Here is an 18,464-nt window from a genome sequence, read left to right as displayed (position 1 = left end):
GAAGAAAAATATTGCTTAACCAAGAGTCTTACGAATTTTATTTTGTTTGATCAATATTATGGGTGGTTTGGTGATTATTTTCCATTTTGTATTTCACACTTGTTTTGATATGAAACTTCGTATATTTTTTTTTTAACCATATTTTATTGGTTTATCCAATACTTTTAAAAAAGATTATCACGGATCTCCCGGTATGTTTTTTCTTATGTACTTGAGACTTGAGAGGAAGATGAGATTACATGCACGTGAAGACAACTCCATGGGTCACATAATATAAGTGATATTTTTTTAAAAGAAGTGTCATGCTTTGCATTATGAAAAACACATATGTCTGAGGTTTTTATTGTGATTATTATAGAATGATGATCCATTTAAGAACATAAGATATATTTTAATAACATTATTATTTGAATAATAATATGTACCACTATATGAAGATTAAGGAGAATTATATTGTTAGACAACGGCTACCATCATTTGAAAATAATATTTCAACTAATTTGAGTGTATTTATTACACTCTCAAATGACAAGCAATAAAAAGATCTAAACAAAAATTAATGAACATATTCTAGATATACAAAATAAAATCTTGCACCAGTACATTATTGTTTAATTTTTTTAGTATTTCATAATTTATTAATACTGGTTTGAAAAAAATAGATTCGAACTTCAACTCACACAGGACGAATATAAATACATTAAAATATTAATAATATTTCTGTTCATATTCTAGGTATATTTTGTTAATTTCATAAATAAATAAATAAATAAATAAACAAAGTTCCCATGCAATAATTCCCATCATCTCTTTAAATTTGCGTATTCCTTTAGTGCTTATCTTCTTCCTTCTTTCTAGAACCACACTTGCTCTGCCAACCATCTCATTTACTCCACTTATTGCACCCTTCCCATTTAAACCCTCTCTGCAACATGCACTGCAACACCATCATCTCGCCACCCTTCTCTCTTTCCTTCCTACTCTCTCCCTTTTCTAAACCAAAAATCAAACTCACAAAAGCCAAGAACTACAACACTACTTACACTAACACTTTGAAGCTCAAATATATATATATATATATATATATAGTGGTGTACACTAGTTACTACTCCCACAATGTCCTTTGATGGTGATTACTTTTTCTCCTCTTCCACAGGTATTTATCAAAGCAAATGGCATTCATCTCCTCTTCTTCCTCTCTCCCCTTCACTTTCCCTCCCTTCCTATCTCTTCAACCTCCCCATCCCTTCAATTTCCTCTCCCTCCTTCATCGACTCCGTCTCCGGCTTCTCCCTTTCCTTTTCCGATCTTCGCTCTCTCGCCTTATCCGCATCTCTTTCCCTCCACTCTCTCGGCATTTCCAATGGCGATGTTGTTCTTCTTGTGTCCCCTAATTCCATCTATTTTCCGGTTATCGTCTTAGCTATCATGTCTTTAGGCGCCGTCTTCACCACCGCCAATTTCCTTCTAACTCGACAAGAGCTCGAATCTCAAATACGAGACTCAAACGTATCCCTAATTCTCACAACCTCCGATCTCAGCCACAAGCTTGACAACCTCATCTCCAAACCCCTAGTCCTAATCCAAGACTTCATCTCCAATCTCAAACCAACACCCAACAACATTACAATCCTCGCAAACACATCGATAAAAACCACCGACACCGCCGCTCTAATGTACTCATCCGGCACCACCGGCAAAAGCAAAGCTGTCATCTGTTCCCACGGCAACCTCATCGCCATGAGCTGCATTCTCCGGGATGTTTGGGGAGGCTTCGGCCGCAACGAGACGTATCTTTGCACAATCCCTATGTTTCATATGTTCGGCTTCTCGGTCTTTGTCTGTGGGGCTTTGGCGATGATGACGCCGGTGGTGGTGATGAGGAGGTATGTGATTGAAGACATGCTGACAGCGATGAAGAGGCATAGAGTGACTAAGCTTTTGGCGGTGCCGCCGATGATTATACAAATGGTGAGGGTGGCCGGAAAGGGGAGGAGGTGGGAGCTCAGTTGTTTGAAGGAGGTGGTGTGCTCCGGCGCGCCGCTGCCGAGGGAGTACATGGAGATGTTCGTTGAGTGCTACCCGGGAGTCACGTTGTCTCAGGTGAGAGCTTCTTCACCGTTGGATCTTGATCGGATGGTTGGATTAGTTCTTGGTTTTGGCGGGTGATTACCTGAATTAACTGAATTTGGGCGGTAAACAAAGTGATTTGTCTTTTTAAAAAATTATTAATATAAAATTATTTTTTAATAATATTCAAAATTATTAGTTTAATTTTTTAATATTAATTAATGTAAAAAAAAAATTCTAAACCCGATGTTTTAAAAAAATATGATGAGGAGATGATTATTATTTATTTATGGAAAAATTGGGCTAAAAATGTTGAATTATTAAACTTGTAATAAAATTGATAATTTGCTAAATTAATAAGAAAATTATATTTGTCATAAAAAATATTAAATTTGAATTAATATTTTCTCATTTAATAGAAAGGGACTAGATAGGTCTTGTCAATTTTATGATTTATAATTTTTGACCAACTCTATCAATTGTGGCACAATGAATGAATGGAATATATATATATATATATGAGATTGAATTATCATTTATAACTCATTTAATAAAAAAAGATTGAGTCTTCTTTCCTTGTCGAATTTATAATCTCAACCTACCTTATTGACGATCTCATAAAATTTAATTTATATATTTATAACTACCATAAATAAACAAGTACCACTTTTTAAAATTCTAGATTTTGATTCCAATATAAATTAAAAAAAAAAATATTTTGCAAAAATTGTTTGATTTATGGACCAAATTATGTTGGTAGTTGTGTTAGGTGAGATTGCGTCAAATTGGGAGACACAAAGAATTGCATCATTTACACCACTTTATTGTTAATGCATTAAGTATTGGTCCACCACCAAAATTTGATTTAATTCACCTACTCACAGTTTAAAAATATATGCAAGGATGCATCTTCTTCAATCCAAACAATCTTAATATGGTGCAATAAATCAATATAAACTTAAGTTGTGATTTCTTTTAGAAGAACATTTAGTATGTAGATTTATGTTACTCTTGATTATTTGTTGATGGTTACCATATAATTTTATTTGATTTATGTTTATTAAGCAAATAATGATTTTTTTTTTTTATTAGGTGTTATAGGGGAAATTTATTGTAGAACATTGAGAAAAGATTCTTAACTCGGTAGTTTGAGATGGTTTCAGTGTCTATTCTTTTTTTAATTTAAGAAATTATATAATATAGTTTTATTCAAACCCTTACATGTATAGTTGATATAAGAGATCACTACTTACTTTAAGTCATTTTTCAGCTAGAGGTTGTTATCTAAGTCTTTTATATAATTATGGGGAACTCATGTATGTTTTGTTAGCAAAATTAACATAAAGCATCTATGCAAATAATTTTTATTGCATAGATAATATGTGGAAGTTAAGATCCATATCTTCAATCATATCAACTTTAATATGTACATTGTTGAATATCTAATGTCATCTTTAAAGACCACTATAAACTAATTTTAACATTTGAGGACCATTGTGGTACTTCCAACCTATATCATTCTTCAAGAGGGTATTCACAAGAATAATAGATCAGTGACATTTAGTGTTAATATATATATATATATATATATCAAGAGTGTATTCATCAGAATATATATATATATATATATATAGGTATAAATATCAAAATGGTCCTTTTATTTTGTGTTTTTTGCTTTTTTAGTCCATTTAATATAAAATCCGCCCTTTTGGTCCTCGTATTTGCACATTTTCGTCATTTAGCTATAAAATCCGTCCTTTTGGTCCTCATATTTGCACATTTTCATCTTTTTTGGTCTCTTCAATTCATCAGCTAGAAAGATCAAAAGGACAGATCCGTCAATTGAAGGGACCAAAATGACATAAATGTGTAAATACGAGGATTAAAAAGACAGATTTTATATTAGAGGGACTAAAACGACGAAAAACGTAAAATAGAATGGTCATTTTGATATTTTGACCAATATATATATTTATTTTTATTAAAGAATTAACTTCAATTTAAGCTTTAAAATATATCAATATTCAAAATATGATTAATTTAAATAAGATTTAAATTTTTTTCCCCCAAAAAAAAAACAATGATATATTCATTAGTGATAGTCATAATCTCTAAGAGGTTTCAATAACTAAATAAATGTCTATTTTATTTAAAAATTTTACCATATATAATTTTATGTAACTCATGCATGTTTTATAAGAAAATATTCATCTCACTTTTATCTTTGAATTCATATCATATTAAAAAAAACAATAATCTAATATAATATAACATTAATTTTTAACATGTGTATTAATATGTATGTACAGTGCTATGGATTAACAGAGACAAGTGGACCAATAACATTATGTGATGGAGTTAAAGGGAGGTTTCATGTGTCAATTGGAAGACTAATCCCCACAATGGAAGCAAAGATAAGAGACGTACACACTAACAAAGCTCTCCCCTTTAACAAGTATGGTGAACTCTTGGTTAGAGGACCTCCTCTTATGCAAGGTATTCATCACTTTATTTGTTTATTATTTTAACATCTAAGTGTTTTTTTTCTCAATATTTTATTTTTATTTTTATATTTTAAAAATATTTAAAATGGTTTCTAAATTTTGTATTTTCAAAATATTCAATATAATTGGTACTTGACATACGATGTGAAATATATGAAATAAGAGCATATTTTAGATTGTGTTTCAAGTGATTAATATATTGGACAATTTGAAAATATATATAGTAAATAAAAAGGCAAATTAGATGGCTATTTTGAATATTTTAAAAATATAACTATAAAAATGAACATTGAAAAATGGTAAAAAAATCAAAACTTAAGTTTTTTTTTTAATTTAAAATAATATTAGAGAGTATAGCTTTGTAGTAAAATGGTCATCATTAGTTTAGGCATCTCTTATATGCACTCTCTATAAACATTGGTTTTATTAAATCAATATTATTCCTTTTTCGATAGTTTTAAACAGGTTCTCAATTTCCTAATAATGTAAAAAATGAGAGATTGAAAAGTTTAGAGATTAGTAAGAATAATTCAGACTTTTCAAAAAACATAGATTGAACTTTCAACCCTTGATTGAAAAGAAAAATGAATCTCTTACGATAGGAATGATGTATATTTGTAAACAAATAAACATCAACGATATTTAAAATTAATTAAAAAAACCATCAAAACAATATTGGATTTTATTTTTATTTTTATTTTTATATTTATTTTGAGGTTTTAATTTACTTCATTCATTTGGCTTTATATATATGTACTTAGGATATTTGAATAATGAAGAAGCTACATCAATGGCCATTGATGATGAAGGATGGTTACACACCGGTGATTTATGCTACATTGATAGGCGTGGACTCATTTACGTTGTTGATAGGATCAAAGAGCTCATAAAATACAAAGCATACCAGGTACTCACTTGCATGTCTCATGTTCATAAAAATCCACTTTAAAATAAATTTTATGAGTCACATTATATTATTTATAAATAATTCTTGATAAATACTAAAGGATTTGTTCTAATTCTCAATAATATATCAGGATCAAAATAACTATTAATTAATCCAAGTTGTAGCCAACAGGTTTTTGGTTTGCCTTCCTTTCTGCGAAAAATGTTAGTGTAAGAAATTCAAATTCCTTGAAAATAATGGTCAGCCATATAAAGGTGCACGGCTAGATGTTCAATTTCTAGTTGAAATATATAAACTCTAAATATCAATTTGGAACTTGTATGATAGGTAAGTAAAATTAATTATAAATTAATGTGTCTGACGCTAAATCCTAAACACAATACTCTAATTGTAAACCATAAACCCTAATGAAAATTAATTATTATACTTTTATATATAGAAATTCATAAGCCTAATTAATTAATGGCTTTGTAAATAAATGATTTTTATTGTGAATAATTTATATGTATAGGTTGCTCCAGCAGAGCTTGAAGAGATTCTCCAAACACATCCTGAAGTTCATGATGTTGCAGTCATACCGTAAGTGATGAAACATTTTGAAAAACAGATTAAGATTATAATCTTCATTAGTGTGTGTTTTATGTTAGAGTTTAGTGATATTTGTTTGAATGTTTAATTAGGTATCCAGATGATGAAGCAGGAGAGATACCAATGGCATGTGTTGTGAGGAAACCAGGGAGCTCTTTCAAAGAAGATGAACTCATCTCTTTCACTGAAAAGAAGGTATCAAGAGTTATGTTTCCATTTGTGTTTTTTCTTATTCTCTATTCCCATTTTCTTAAATATTGTGTAATTGAGTTGAGCTGAGCTTTGCTATGCTTCAAGCTTGGCTCACTACTGCTTTAACTGAGATTGAGCTCAAGCCAAGCCTACTTCAAGCTTATTTGACTCGTCTGTGCTCAGCTCGTTAAGAAAATATAGAACTTGAGCTCGACTCATTTAGCTATAGTAATTTGACTATAGTATACACACTTATGGTGGAGAGGAGATATTTATATTGTTGCGGTGACTAATGTACTATAGTAACAAACGATTCATGAGATTTAATGAGTCAAATTTACAAGTGTTCAAGCTCAACTTATTTATCTTACGAGCTTAAAAATGAGGATCGGAGTTGATTGTTTAGTTTAAGAAACAAGTCAAGGTGTGACTCCGAGCTTTTAATGAATGCATTAATATATTTACAACCATAATATTATAATTATTTGTATTGCATTATGCCTAAAGATCAATAGGAGGTAGAAACAAGAAATAAATAAAAAAGGATAAGAGAATTTAAGTGATTCAATCAATTTGACTTACGTTCACCTGTAGATATAGTAATTTTTTTTAAAAAATTAATAAAAAAAACAATATGACCCTAATTAAAACCACAATTATATGTAGCCTAAAACTAAATTAGTTTAAGTTGTTCTAAACTACATTGTGAAAATGGATAAGTCCATACCACAAACATCACAAAAAGTCTCCTTCAGGTCAAGCTCTCATAAAATATGTCAGTTCACTAATTGGGTCAGATTAAAAAATAATTCAAAGCACATTAGAGTCTGATATATGTAATTCTGAAAACCATATTAAAGATTTTTTTTTTTTTTTTTTGGTGCAAGGTGGCTCCATATAAGAAGATCAGAAAAGTGATTTTTGTGGATGTGATTCCAAGATCACCATCAGGGAAAATCCTAAGAAGGTTGATCAAGGCCAAGGTTGTGCAACAACAAGGGACAGAGATTTCTGCAAGGCTATAAACATCTCAATTTAAAAAACCATTCATTATTGCCATCTCCATTGATTGATTTTTAAAACATTGATTCCTAATTTTGTTTTATCTCTTTAATAAGAAAGAGGAAAGTAATTGTAATTTTTAAGTTTATTTTTCATTCTATGATTTTATCTGCTTGCTCTCCATTTGTATCACAGACAATGTGTTTATATTTTATATCAAGTGAACTTTGATTGTTTGATGAACTTGAATTCATTCAATTGGAACTTTAAACATTTTTACAGTACTTATCAGATGATTTAATTTTGATCTCTTATAACATGAGCAAATGTTTACAGGATGTAAACTTTTGATAATTGATAAACATTGAATTCATTCAATTGAGCTTCAAACATTTACAGTATCCAAAAACAGGATTTCATATTACCGTTTACTTGTGGTCTCACATGTGTAAACATTTAAACAAAACAAGCAGAAATGGAAGGGCGACTTCAAACAACAGAGGAGAACAAAATGAAAGAAATCGACACAAAAGTGATCTTCGACGCTAAGTTTTCTACTCTTTTCGATATTTTCCTTCAATTGTAGATTGACTTTGTGTTCCAAGTTACTGCAAAGAAATCAAACCGAGTAAGCGATCAGTTCCTCGATGGTTTCATTGATATCAAACTCATTGAAGAATAGATTTCAAGGAGGTATATTTACAAAGCCCATTTGCATCAGAGGTTCTCATGATCCTTAATCTCTTGACAGCACTCAAAAACATCCTACCAATTGAAATTACCGACACGTATAAATTAGCAGAAACAAAGAAAACAAAGAATTTCAGATTGGAACAAAGATTGGCAAAGTAAGCATTTACCTCCATGGAACATCTCCAACCAACATCCAATCCCCATCCTTGTCTTCATAAGTGAGAGCAAACTCCGACAAACCACCCAACAACTTCGATGCAGTAACACAATCTACAATCAAAACACAACACATTCAAGCTTCCCATTCATGAATACACACACAACTGATATCTGAGAGAAGTGTGAAGACCTGAGGTTGGCTTGCGAAACATGAGCTCGAGAGCATGTGCAAGAGAGTCATAAGAAAGATGAGCATTGAGATCCACTTTCCTTCCAATTGGGTCTCCATCCATGTTCACCTTCACAAAGAGTGAGCTTCCCTGCTTATCATGATCCTTACCACAAGTGCTTTCCTTCTTGTTGCTCTTCTTCAGAGCATTGTCACCATCTGAGGTTGTATCTTTGGATTGGTTTACAAGGTTGTTCATCCTAAAAGCTCTTATTGGCGGCCATCCTACTACCATTTGACTGTTCACAAGTAGATAAATATATGTGGTGATTATTTTCAAATGGAGAACAAATTCAATGACCAAATGAAACAAAAAATGATCCTAAAAAAACTTGGAAAAGAACAACTTTGATTAGAAAAACCTTATTTCGTTTCATCTCGGCAAAATAAAACAAGTAGATAAATAAAGCATATGAGAAATGAAACACTCAAAAAACTTGGAAAAGAACAACTTTGATTTGAAAAACCTTATTTTGTTTCATCTCAGCAAAGTAAAACAAGTAGATAAATAAAGCATATGAGAAATGAAAACTCAAAGAACTTGGAAAAGAACAACTTTGATTAGAAAAACCTTATTTTGTTTCATCTCAGCAAAATAAAACAAGTAGATAAATAAAGCATATGAGAAATGAAACACTCAAAAAACTTGGAAAAGAACAACTTTGATTTGAAAAACCTTATTTTGTTTCATCTCAGCAAAGTAAAACAAGTAGATAAATAAAGCATATGAGAAATGAAACACTCATAGAACTTGGAAAAAGAACAATTTTGAATAGTAAAACTTCAGTTTGTTTCATCTCAGCAAAGTAAAACAAGCAGCTAAATGAATCATATAAGAACTTCCAATCACCAAATGAAACAACAATCTATGAAAAATCATGGGAAAACAAGTAGATTAAAGATAAAAAGTGAAAGTTTTCACTTTTTTACTGAAGATAAACGAGAAAGGATAATTGAAAACAAAGACAAGGGCAAGGGCAATGAAGCTAAAATCCAAAAAATAACTTCCAAGGATGGCACAAAGAAAGCATGAATAAGGATTAAACTCTCCAAACTCACTAATGCTTTCCAATCATTTCCTTCAGAATCTAATCTTAAAAGGCACATAAAAACATCAAAAAAGAAACAAAAAAAAAAAAGGCCGAATAAATAATCAAAGAAGAGCAAGAGAAGCAGCAGAGAAAAAATACAAGGAAAAAACCAATCTTTACTAACCTAGATGGATTAGCAGCGGAACCCACAACGTCAGCAACTCTTTTAGTGCCGGCAACGCCATTGGGAGAACCATTAGAAGAGGAAACAGAGGAAGAGGACGAAGCCCTAGATGCCAGTGACGGCAAGTCCTTGGCAGTGAGAATCCGGCAACACCTCCCGCCACCACCAGAGAGCTTCTTCGCCCCCAAGCTCAACCCTAGCTCTAGCTCCTCCTCCGGTGCCGGCGCCGGCTCCGATAACCCCACCGACGACATCGACCCCGAGGAATCACAAGCCTCGTTTCTCATCTATCTCTCTCTCTCTCTCTCTCTCTCTCTCTCTCTTTGGAGAAGAAGCGCGGTATTTAAAGGAGAAGCCTGCGGCGGTGACGGGACCGAGGTGGCCGCATAATTACTGGAACGTCCTTATAATTTTGCCAACTCGTCAGTAGATCCTTTTAACTTTTAAGTTGTATATTTTTTACATTTTAGTTATTTTATGTTTTTTTTAAATATTTTTATTCCTATTTAATATTTTAAGTATCTGCTTTTAAAAATTAAGCTGATTTAGCATTTTTATTTTTAATATTTGTTTGTATATTTAATATTTTTATTTTGAAACCATAAATTAAAATAACCGTCTTCCATCTGTACACAAGTTGATTTAAATAAATATTTTTTTTTAAAAAAAAATAAGAAATTAAAAAATAAACATAACTGTCACGAAGACCATGAGAGAAATTGGTAAATTTCAGGGACTTTACAGTAATCTACAACTTCACTGGTGGGAGGGCGGTGACGGGACCGTACAGAGCATTTTTGACGATGTATGAAGATCAACCGTTCATATTGCCTCGAGATTATAAATAAATTTCTCGCGAGAAAGAGAAATAGAAAATAGGGGTAAAAAAGCGTCTCGAGCCCCAACCAAAAAGGAAGAAGCACACTAGCAATTGATTTGGTGGATGGCGGGGCCCACTAGAGTACTACTTTATGAGTATCTAGGGACAGGCCGGCATGACTGGGGCCCACTTAACACGGCCCAACCCTCACGAGGCTGGTGCCAGCTGGGCCGACAAGCCAACCTCGTTACTGGGCCGGGCCCACCAAGAAAGGCCCCTTCCAAGGGAAACAGCGGCGTTGGACTAAGCGAGCGGGCTCATCAAGAACCGTAGATCAGTGATTGGAATTGATCTCGAGGTATATGAACGGTGGATGCAGGAGAGCTTTGTCTTGAGAGAAGGGGACAATGTGAGGGACCACCGTGCAGGGGTGTTTATGATTCGTAATGATGAGAATGAGATACGCATCGTTTGGCAACTTGTTTGTATTATTCCTCCACCCACCCCCATTTTTTCACTAAAATTTATTTATTTTTAATATTAATAACAAAATAATTTTTATTATAGTTATATATACATAAATAAATATATATATATCATCCATTCATTTTTAATATTAATAATAAAATAATTTTCTAGTAACCACTATTCTTAGTCTAGTAGAATCAGTAGTAACAATAACAGGTTCTGATTCTATGTTCAGTTTATTGTCTCAATTTTGTATCACTAAATAAGGGCATGCAAACTATATGATCATTTTTTTTTCTTGTGTATACTCATGAAGTATATAACGCTTATTGTTTTCAATAAAAAAAAAACTTCTGAGATAGACTCTTTAGCTTAGGAACAGTGAGTTAACCCAACGGTGATTACCCATGATTATGATTGAGAGGTCTTGAATTCGAATCTCTCATATTACAATTTATATTTATAATCCTCTGTAGGAATTTTATGTGAGGATTACCTCTCGTTCTCCCCTCAAAAGTTACATGGTGGGGGAATTATTCTCAGGAGGTCAGTCAAGCACTGTAGCTGATGCACCTTCATATCCACTTGTCTTTTGCTTTGTCTCTTGTCGACTTTGTCAAAAAAAAAAAACCTCTCCAGTTTTTTTTTTATCATGCATAAAGTTAAAATTTTTATTTATTTTTATAATTTTGTGTTTTATTATGTAAGTGAGGAGGGTTTGTTTGATTGGAATAATTAAGTATACATAAGAGAATATGTTTAATTCAATGAGATGTAATTCTAGAAAAAATATATTCCAAGAAAGATATATCTGATGAAGATGAAATGGTAGGAGGAAAAATAGATGGAGTTCAATTTATTTGTTTATTAATGTAAAAAATTAATACTAATAAATAATTTTTTATTTTATCAATATGTTTTAAAACCCTTTTCCCTGATAAATAAAAATATAAATTCAAAACTATTTGCTTCACCCCTTTAACTAACCATAGTTGGCATGAAATATATGAACTACTGTTTTCTTTGATTTTTAATATTAATTTTATTTTAACATAATCTTATTTATATTTAATTTTTTTTAATAAAATAAAACTATTTTAATCAAGAATTACATACAATATTCACTGCAGAACAAAGAGAAAAGAAGAGACTTCAAATATATAAGTCAAAACTAAGCTAATTTTTAAAAACAAAGATCAGTCTCATTCATCCATCTGTTTTGATGCTTGTTAATTTGTCTGTAATAATAGATACCAAAACTTTGTATCTATAAATAAAATAATCCAAAGAAAAAAAATTAAATAATAAAAAGAAAATCTACATATTACTTTATTAGATACACCACCAGACAAGCTTTACCTAGTTTTAGACTTTCACCAATTGAAGTGCTAGTATGTGGGGACACTCCACTACTAGTAAACTCAAAGAAAAACAAACCTTTAGTTTATTATTATATACATATATAAATATAAGTGCAACAATATCCATACAAAGTGGTTCCTAGAATTGGGAACCATGCAAGAACTAGGAACTCAAGAAACAAGACAAGGATAAATAAAAAAGAAAAAAGAAAAAAGAAAAAAAAAAGGAGAAGCATAAAGGATAGAGAGCAAGAGAAACATAGAGGCCATGCCAAAATAAGTACAAAGGGGGAAGTGAAGAGGGAGTACTGAGAAGTCATGGTCCCAAAAGAAAACAATGAAGAATGAAGCAGCTTTTTTCAGCAGGAAAAACTAAACAATGATATGAAATCTTTTGAGTAGTTTTTTTTTTTTTAACTTGTTGAAAAGAAAGAGGCAACACATCTTAACAGAAAAACCAACAGAGGATCATGATGCCCTTTAAGCTTTTCAGTCTGGCTTAATACTGTTCTCTTCTGATGCCTCTACCAGAGAGAAAGGCTTGAAGTTAAATAGTAAAAACAAAATTAAATAAATATAAATAAATAAATAAAAAGAGGACATGTACTTGGAGGTGTCCATATATACATCACCTAATTTTTGGGTATTTCAATATTTTCTTGGATTTTTATAATTTGTTTTCCTTTCATGAATTCTCATGGTTTATCCTATTTTTTTCAAAAAAAAAAAAATAAAATAAAATAAATAAAATAAAACTTAAATGATTAGAGTAAGTTATCTATGCAATATGTATTATAGCGAATTGTTATTAGATAAGCCAATATGCATCTTAAAATTCATTGTCATACGACTCATACCATGTACATGTAACTAAAGTGCTTGTTAATTTTAGGAATTGAATTTTTGTTTTACTTGATCTTGAAAATTCGAAGATGCAATTTATATGATTTTTTTTCTCAATCTTTTAGTTACCATCACATATAACATTGGAGATGTAATACCCAAAATGTGGACCGATTTAGATAATTTTAGCAATTAAGTTACATTTAAAAAATAGCATAATTTAGATTGAATCTATGTCAACTTAACTTGTAATCGATGTAGGATATGTGGTCTATTTAAACATATTTTATGATTTTATTATGATGAAATACTTTAACAAACTAAGCCACCGCTATTACACTTAATTTTGAATATAGTGGAATTATTTTTACTATTTTATTTATATATGATTTTTTTCTCGATTTTAAAATTTCCTTGTAAATTTGTGTTTTTTTTATATTGTTTTGTTTGTTATCATTTTTTATTTCTTTTATTTTTGTCAAAATTTAATGTAGTGATATAAACCATTGAAAGAGTACCATGTGATTACCATATGATATATATCCAATGATCATGGTTCATTGCATCCGAGCAAGAATTTCTCATGTATAGTAAAATCAAGTTACAATAGTCGTTGATCCATAAGAAAACAATTTTTTTTGGGAAAACAATTTTTTTGGGAAAAAAATCTTCCAAGCTTTTATTGTATAATACTTAAGTTGTGTAGAATGGTTTAAACAAATTAAATGCATCAAGCAGGTTAAATGGGTCAAAATGAGTTGTGCTAACAAATAAATAAAAATAGATAAACAATGAGGTTCGATCTTAGATTATTGACCTGTTTATTAAATACTTTGGGTTAACTTATTTGATTTGATGTTAAATAAGCCACCAAAAAAAAAAAAAATTTAATAAAATTTTTTTGACACCTATATTCACTCAATTAGATTAGGCCATGATGCTTGAGAGCTTTAGAAGAGGTGATCAGTGACAAAAGAGTAGGTGTGACACTTGACATATAGAAAGAAAGAGAAAGAGAAAGCATAGTAGTAGACAACACAAGACAGAAAAAAGGAATCTTATTTCATTAAACAAAACAAAATCACATCTTTAAGAAAGGACAATGTTTTCACCTCCAACACATCAAAAGCAAAATTTAAAAAATAAAAAATAATTAAAAAAAAAAAAAGGTACAAGAGAGGTGACAGATAAAAGGAGAAGCAAAAGAAAGCAAGCCATAAACCTTTTATTAAGAAGATCAACATGATTAAAGCATCCCATGTTGGGGTGATTGGGGTGCACAAACTTAACTAATGCTTGCTTTTCCCTACCTTTCTTTTACTTTATTTTTTTTAATCTTTATCTCATTGTTCTCCTTTAACTTGTGCTCCTAATCAATCTACTTAGTACTTACCCCCTCTCTTTTTTTAGACTAAAAAAAAAGAAAAAAAATCTAGTGTAGGGTAGGGAGAGGATTATATCTATGTATCTTATAGTCAATGCTTGCCATCCTACCAACAAAACAATCACATGAAAGAGATGGGGAGAGGATTTAACATCTTGTCTAAGAACCTTGAAAATATTTAATAAACAAAAATATTATAAGTTAAGTCAGTTTTGTCTGATATAGCATAAATTAGAGAAGTAGTAATCTTTTGAAATTTACTGAGTAAGAAAGTAGTAACTAGTTGGCAATATCTTGGCTTAACAACAGAGGAGTCTGGGATATTTTTAGTTGATAAGTTAATTAGCTAAAGAGATTTATTAATTGACAATTTGCTGCCTCTCAATGTAAACAGCTTAACAAACTATACTTAGACAAGAGGAACTTATTATGGCAGTGGAAAATAAAGTCTAGTAATTTGGACCAGTGGTGAGAAGTTAACAAATTATTAAACTTTAATAAGTTTTAGAATTATTTTGAGAGTGTTTTTAAAAATTGTATTATTTATTTTGAGTAATAAATATAATTTTGAGCTAAGATAATAAAAAAATATATGATTTTTTTAAATGGATATTAGAGAATATCACAAGAGTATAAGAAAATTGACAAATTTGTACAAACACAATAAGATTACTAAGGGAAGTCATTGTCCCCATCTATTTGGATCTTTCTTTTAGCAAAGAGTAAAATTAATTAGATAGTAAAACTTGTTTAAGCCATGAGAAAAGAAAGAATGAGAGAAAATAGTGAAATTTATTAGAATATTTTTTCATAACTCCCAAGTAATTTATTGGCATAGAATGGGAAGTGAATATTGTGATTATCAAAGGCCAAAGAGTTTAGAGCTCATCTCGCCTGATTTTTTATATTGTCCTGCACCGTAGATAAATATAAACAAAATTACACCTTACCCCTAACTCTTATAAAATATAAATTTTCACTATACAAATAGTGAAAAAATCAGGGACTTGCCTGGTTAAAGAACCAGGCAAATTGAACTTAAAAATTCATAACCCAGTGGCATTGGCTCCATCATGTAAGAGTTGGCATAAAACTTTTAAAGATTTTGAGTTCAAATTCTATTAAATGTAATGATGGTAATAGATCCCTGGTGTAAGTTTGAGTTTGCTACTCAAATGTCATGTCGCCAGCTAAGGACACATGGGGTGGAAGATCAATTTTCACTTCTGTACGCACTCCTTAATTAACACTTATCACATTTGTCAATATATATATATATATATATATATCAAAGCATCCAAAGAAGGACCAAAAAATGATACTAATAAACATAGCATTATTGAGTTCCTCCTTATTAAAGATGATGTTATATTAGCCTTTGCTTAGTGGGATTCATATACCAATGATTTTTTTTTATAAAAAATATGGGTTATCATCACACATTTTTTTTTTTTTATGTCTCAATCACACATTGAAAAGGAGTTAAACTCTCAATCTTCTGTATGAAAATCAAATATCTTCTTAATTTACAATTGTGTTGATGGTCATGTAATTGGCCATATAGATAGATGAAATTTTACACTTAATTTAAATATATATATATATATACTAATTCGGCATTTATAATGGCATTACTAGAACTTTAGAAACAAAAACAATGGCATGACAGTAATAATTTTTTTTTATGAAAAAGAAAAATTTAAAAGGATTATACAAATTTTGTGATATTTCTGATATTATGATAATAAAAAGTTGATTTTCTTGGTTTCTGGACATGGCCGTATTAGTAGAGCAAGTTATTTATTTAGTTTATCTTATAACACTGTATTAAGGGAAAATAATACAATCATTGGTTTGCATAATAAAAGAAATAGAGTTAGGAGTGCCGTGGACACTTTTTTAGCTCATGAATATTATGCATAATTACTATTGCAAAAAATATTTCAGTATATATATATATATATATATATTACATTAACAATTAAACACATCAAGTGAATGAATCCAGCCCTATGTGATTTGAAGAGCTGCTTAGCTATTTGCTATGTCAGCAATTAGTAAAAAAAAATAAAAATATAAAAAATATATATATATATTGAAAATTGAAGCCAACAATGAAAAATATATATATGAAAAATCACCATTAGCAAGAATAGTAGATAATGACAGTAAAAATGATCTTAAAACATGATTTTTTTTTTTTTTTTCATTTAAAGTAATACTTGCCATATCATCAACTAATGCCACATGATCAAGCCACGCCAAAATTGCACACCATATATGAGAAAATAATATTAAAAAGAAATCATCATTTTCTATTCCATTTTTTCAGGTAAGTGATGATATTTGACAGAAAATGCAAATAAGCCATGGACAATTTAAATAATAGGAATGAAATTAAATAATGAAACAATTTAAATTTTGAGTTCTTTTGTCACAGATTTAAAGTTTGCCTTTACCTTATTCATAATTTTATAATCACTAGATCAAATATACTTCATCTTGATCACAAGTTATAACAAAATAAATGATTTTTTTTGTTATTTATTGAGTTTGTTCAGACGACACAAAAGAAAGGGATAAATAACGAACAATATTATGAAAAATAAATTATTATCAATAAATGTCTAACAATGTCAAACTAATCCCAAAATATTGTCTAGATGGTAAAACATTTACTTTCAAGTTGAGAGATTAAAGTTGAGAATGATCAAATATTGATTAAAAATATTTTTTTTTTAAACAGAAATTTATAATACATATTATGGGTAAAATATTTACTTTCAAGTTGAGAGACTAGAGTTGAGAATGATTAAATGACGACCAACAAGTTAAAAAAACTTATAGCACACATTATGAACAATGAAAATAAATGAGAAAAATGTAAATATATCATATGAATGATGGCTAAATGGTTCGTAATACACTTCTTTTCATATTATATTCTTTTAATTAAAAAAACTTTAAATAGATTAAATGAATTTACAACAGAAGGAAAATATTAGGGTCTCAATTATGTTTTTCATATATACAGCCTTTAGCTACTGTAAAATGGGCACCATATTGAAACAAAGTTGGCCCAGGTCCACTGCTAAAGTTAGGCTGGATTTATTTGCAATTAAACCCAGGTCTAAAACCTTTTCTCTTGTAAAGATAGTCCAACAAGGCAATGTGTTGAAAATAAAATTGTTGTGTTATTGTTTTGATAATGAATGAATTAATTGGATTTTTGTAATTTCTCTTGGTTAAGAGAGTTAAATTCAGTGTAATAATCAAAGTTTTGATTCTAAGATTTTTTTTTCCTCCACATAAATAAATACTTGGGTGACTTTGGTTTGATTGTTGCCATTTTTTGTCTATCAAAAAGTAAATATGTAAGGGAATATTTTTTGAAAACATAAACTTATGAAAGTTATATTTAATTGCATACATAAACCATTGATAGTTTTTTGATTTGATATATATATATAATCAAATTTGATTTGATATATATATATATATATATTCATAACTTTGTAGTAAACATTAATAAATTATATTTTTTTAAAAAATTAACCATTAATCTCTCTTCCAATTTATATTTTTTTTGCCTCCCCTGCTACTCGAGTTATTTTTTTTTCTTTTCTCATCTGGCCACTCCATTAAAAAAATCATTAAAGATAAAAAAAAAAATCATTAAAGATAAGCTTGGTGTACATGGAAGAGAAATAGAAAATTAAATAAGGTAAAATTATTAGTTAAAAACATGCAAATATAATTGTTTTTCTTAGATTCATAAAAATAATTATTTAATTTATGGCACCTTTATTCTCTTCTGGCATTTAATTAAAGTTGACTAACAAAAATAAAAGCTCACATAGGTACAAGTCCTAATGTTAATTACCCCAGACAATGTCATGAGAACCTCCGGTTAAAAACAAGTGTAAATCAGAGATGAACACATAGATAAAATAACATTAATTTATTGATCTCAAAAAAATACATGAGTATATAAAATGGATTGTAGGTGCTAAAACTAAGAATTTTTTT

The 18,464-nt window shown here is 29.9% G+C and overlaps 2 protein-coding genes across 2 annotated transcripts; one reads left to right on the top strand and one right to left on the bottom strand.

The window, feature by feature from the left end:
* The first annotated feature begins 900 nt into the window (after positions 1-900).
* LOC120265625 (putative 4-coumarate--CoA ligase-like 8) lies at positions 901-7,521 on the top strand. The gene is made up of 6 exons (XM_039273577.1): positions 901-2,103; positions 4,380-4,566; positions 5,336-5,481; positions 5,993-6,060; positions 6,162-6,264; positions 7,149-7,521. The coding sequence occupies exons 1-6, from the start codon at positions 1,117-1,119 to the stop codon at positions 7,284-7,286; spliced, it is 1,629 nt and encodes a 542-aa protein (XP_039129511.1). The 5' UTR covers positions 901-1,116; the 3' UTR covers positions 7,287-7,521.
* A 143-nt stretch (positions 7,522-7,664) lies between these two features.
* LOC120261804 (auxin-responsive protein IAA10-like) lies at positions 7,665-9,933 on the bottom strand. Its single transcript, XM_039269801.1, has 5 exons — positions 9,560-9,933; positions 8,306-8,583; positions 8,124-8,226; positions 7,967-8,028; positions 7,665-7,871 (listed from the first exon to the last, which is right to left on the bottom strand). The coding sequence occupies exons 1-5, from the start codon at positions 9,844-9,846 to the stop codon at positions 7,840-7,842; spliced, it is 762 nt and encodes a 253-aa protein (XP_039125735.1). The 5' UTR covers positions 9,847-9,933; the 3' UTR covers positions 7,665-7,839.
* Between the last annotated feature and the right edge of the window lie 8,531 nt (positions 9,934-18,464).

Source organism: Dioscorea cayenensis, chromosome 1 (genome assembly GCF_009730915.1).
Source record: "Dioscorea cayenensis subsp. rotundata cultivar TDr96_F1 chromosome 1, TDr96_F1_v2_PseudoChromosome.rev07_lg8_w22 25.fasta, whole genome shotgun sequence".
NCBI classification, from domain to species: Eukaryota; Viridiplantae; Streptophyta; class Magnoliopsida; order Dioscoreales; family Dioscoreaceae; genus Dioscorea; species Dioscorea cayenensis.
This window is presented reverse-complemented; position numbering and strand designations above follow the sequence as displayed.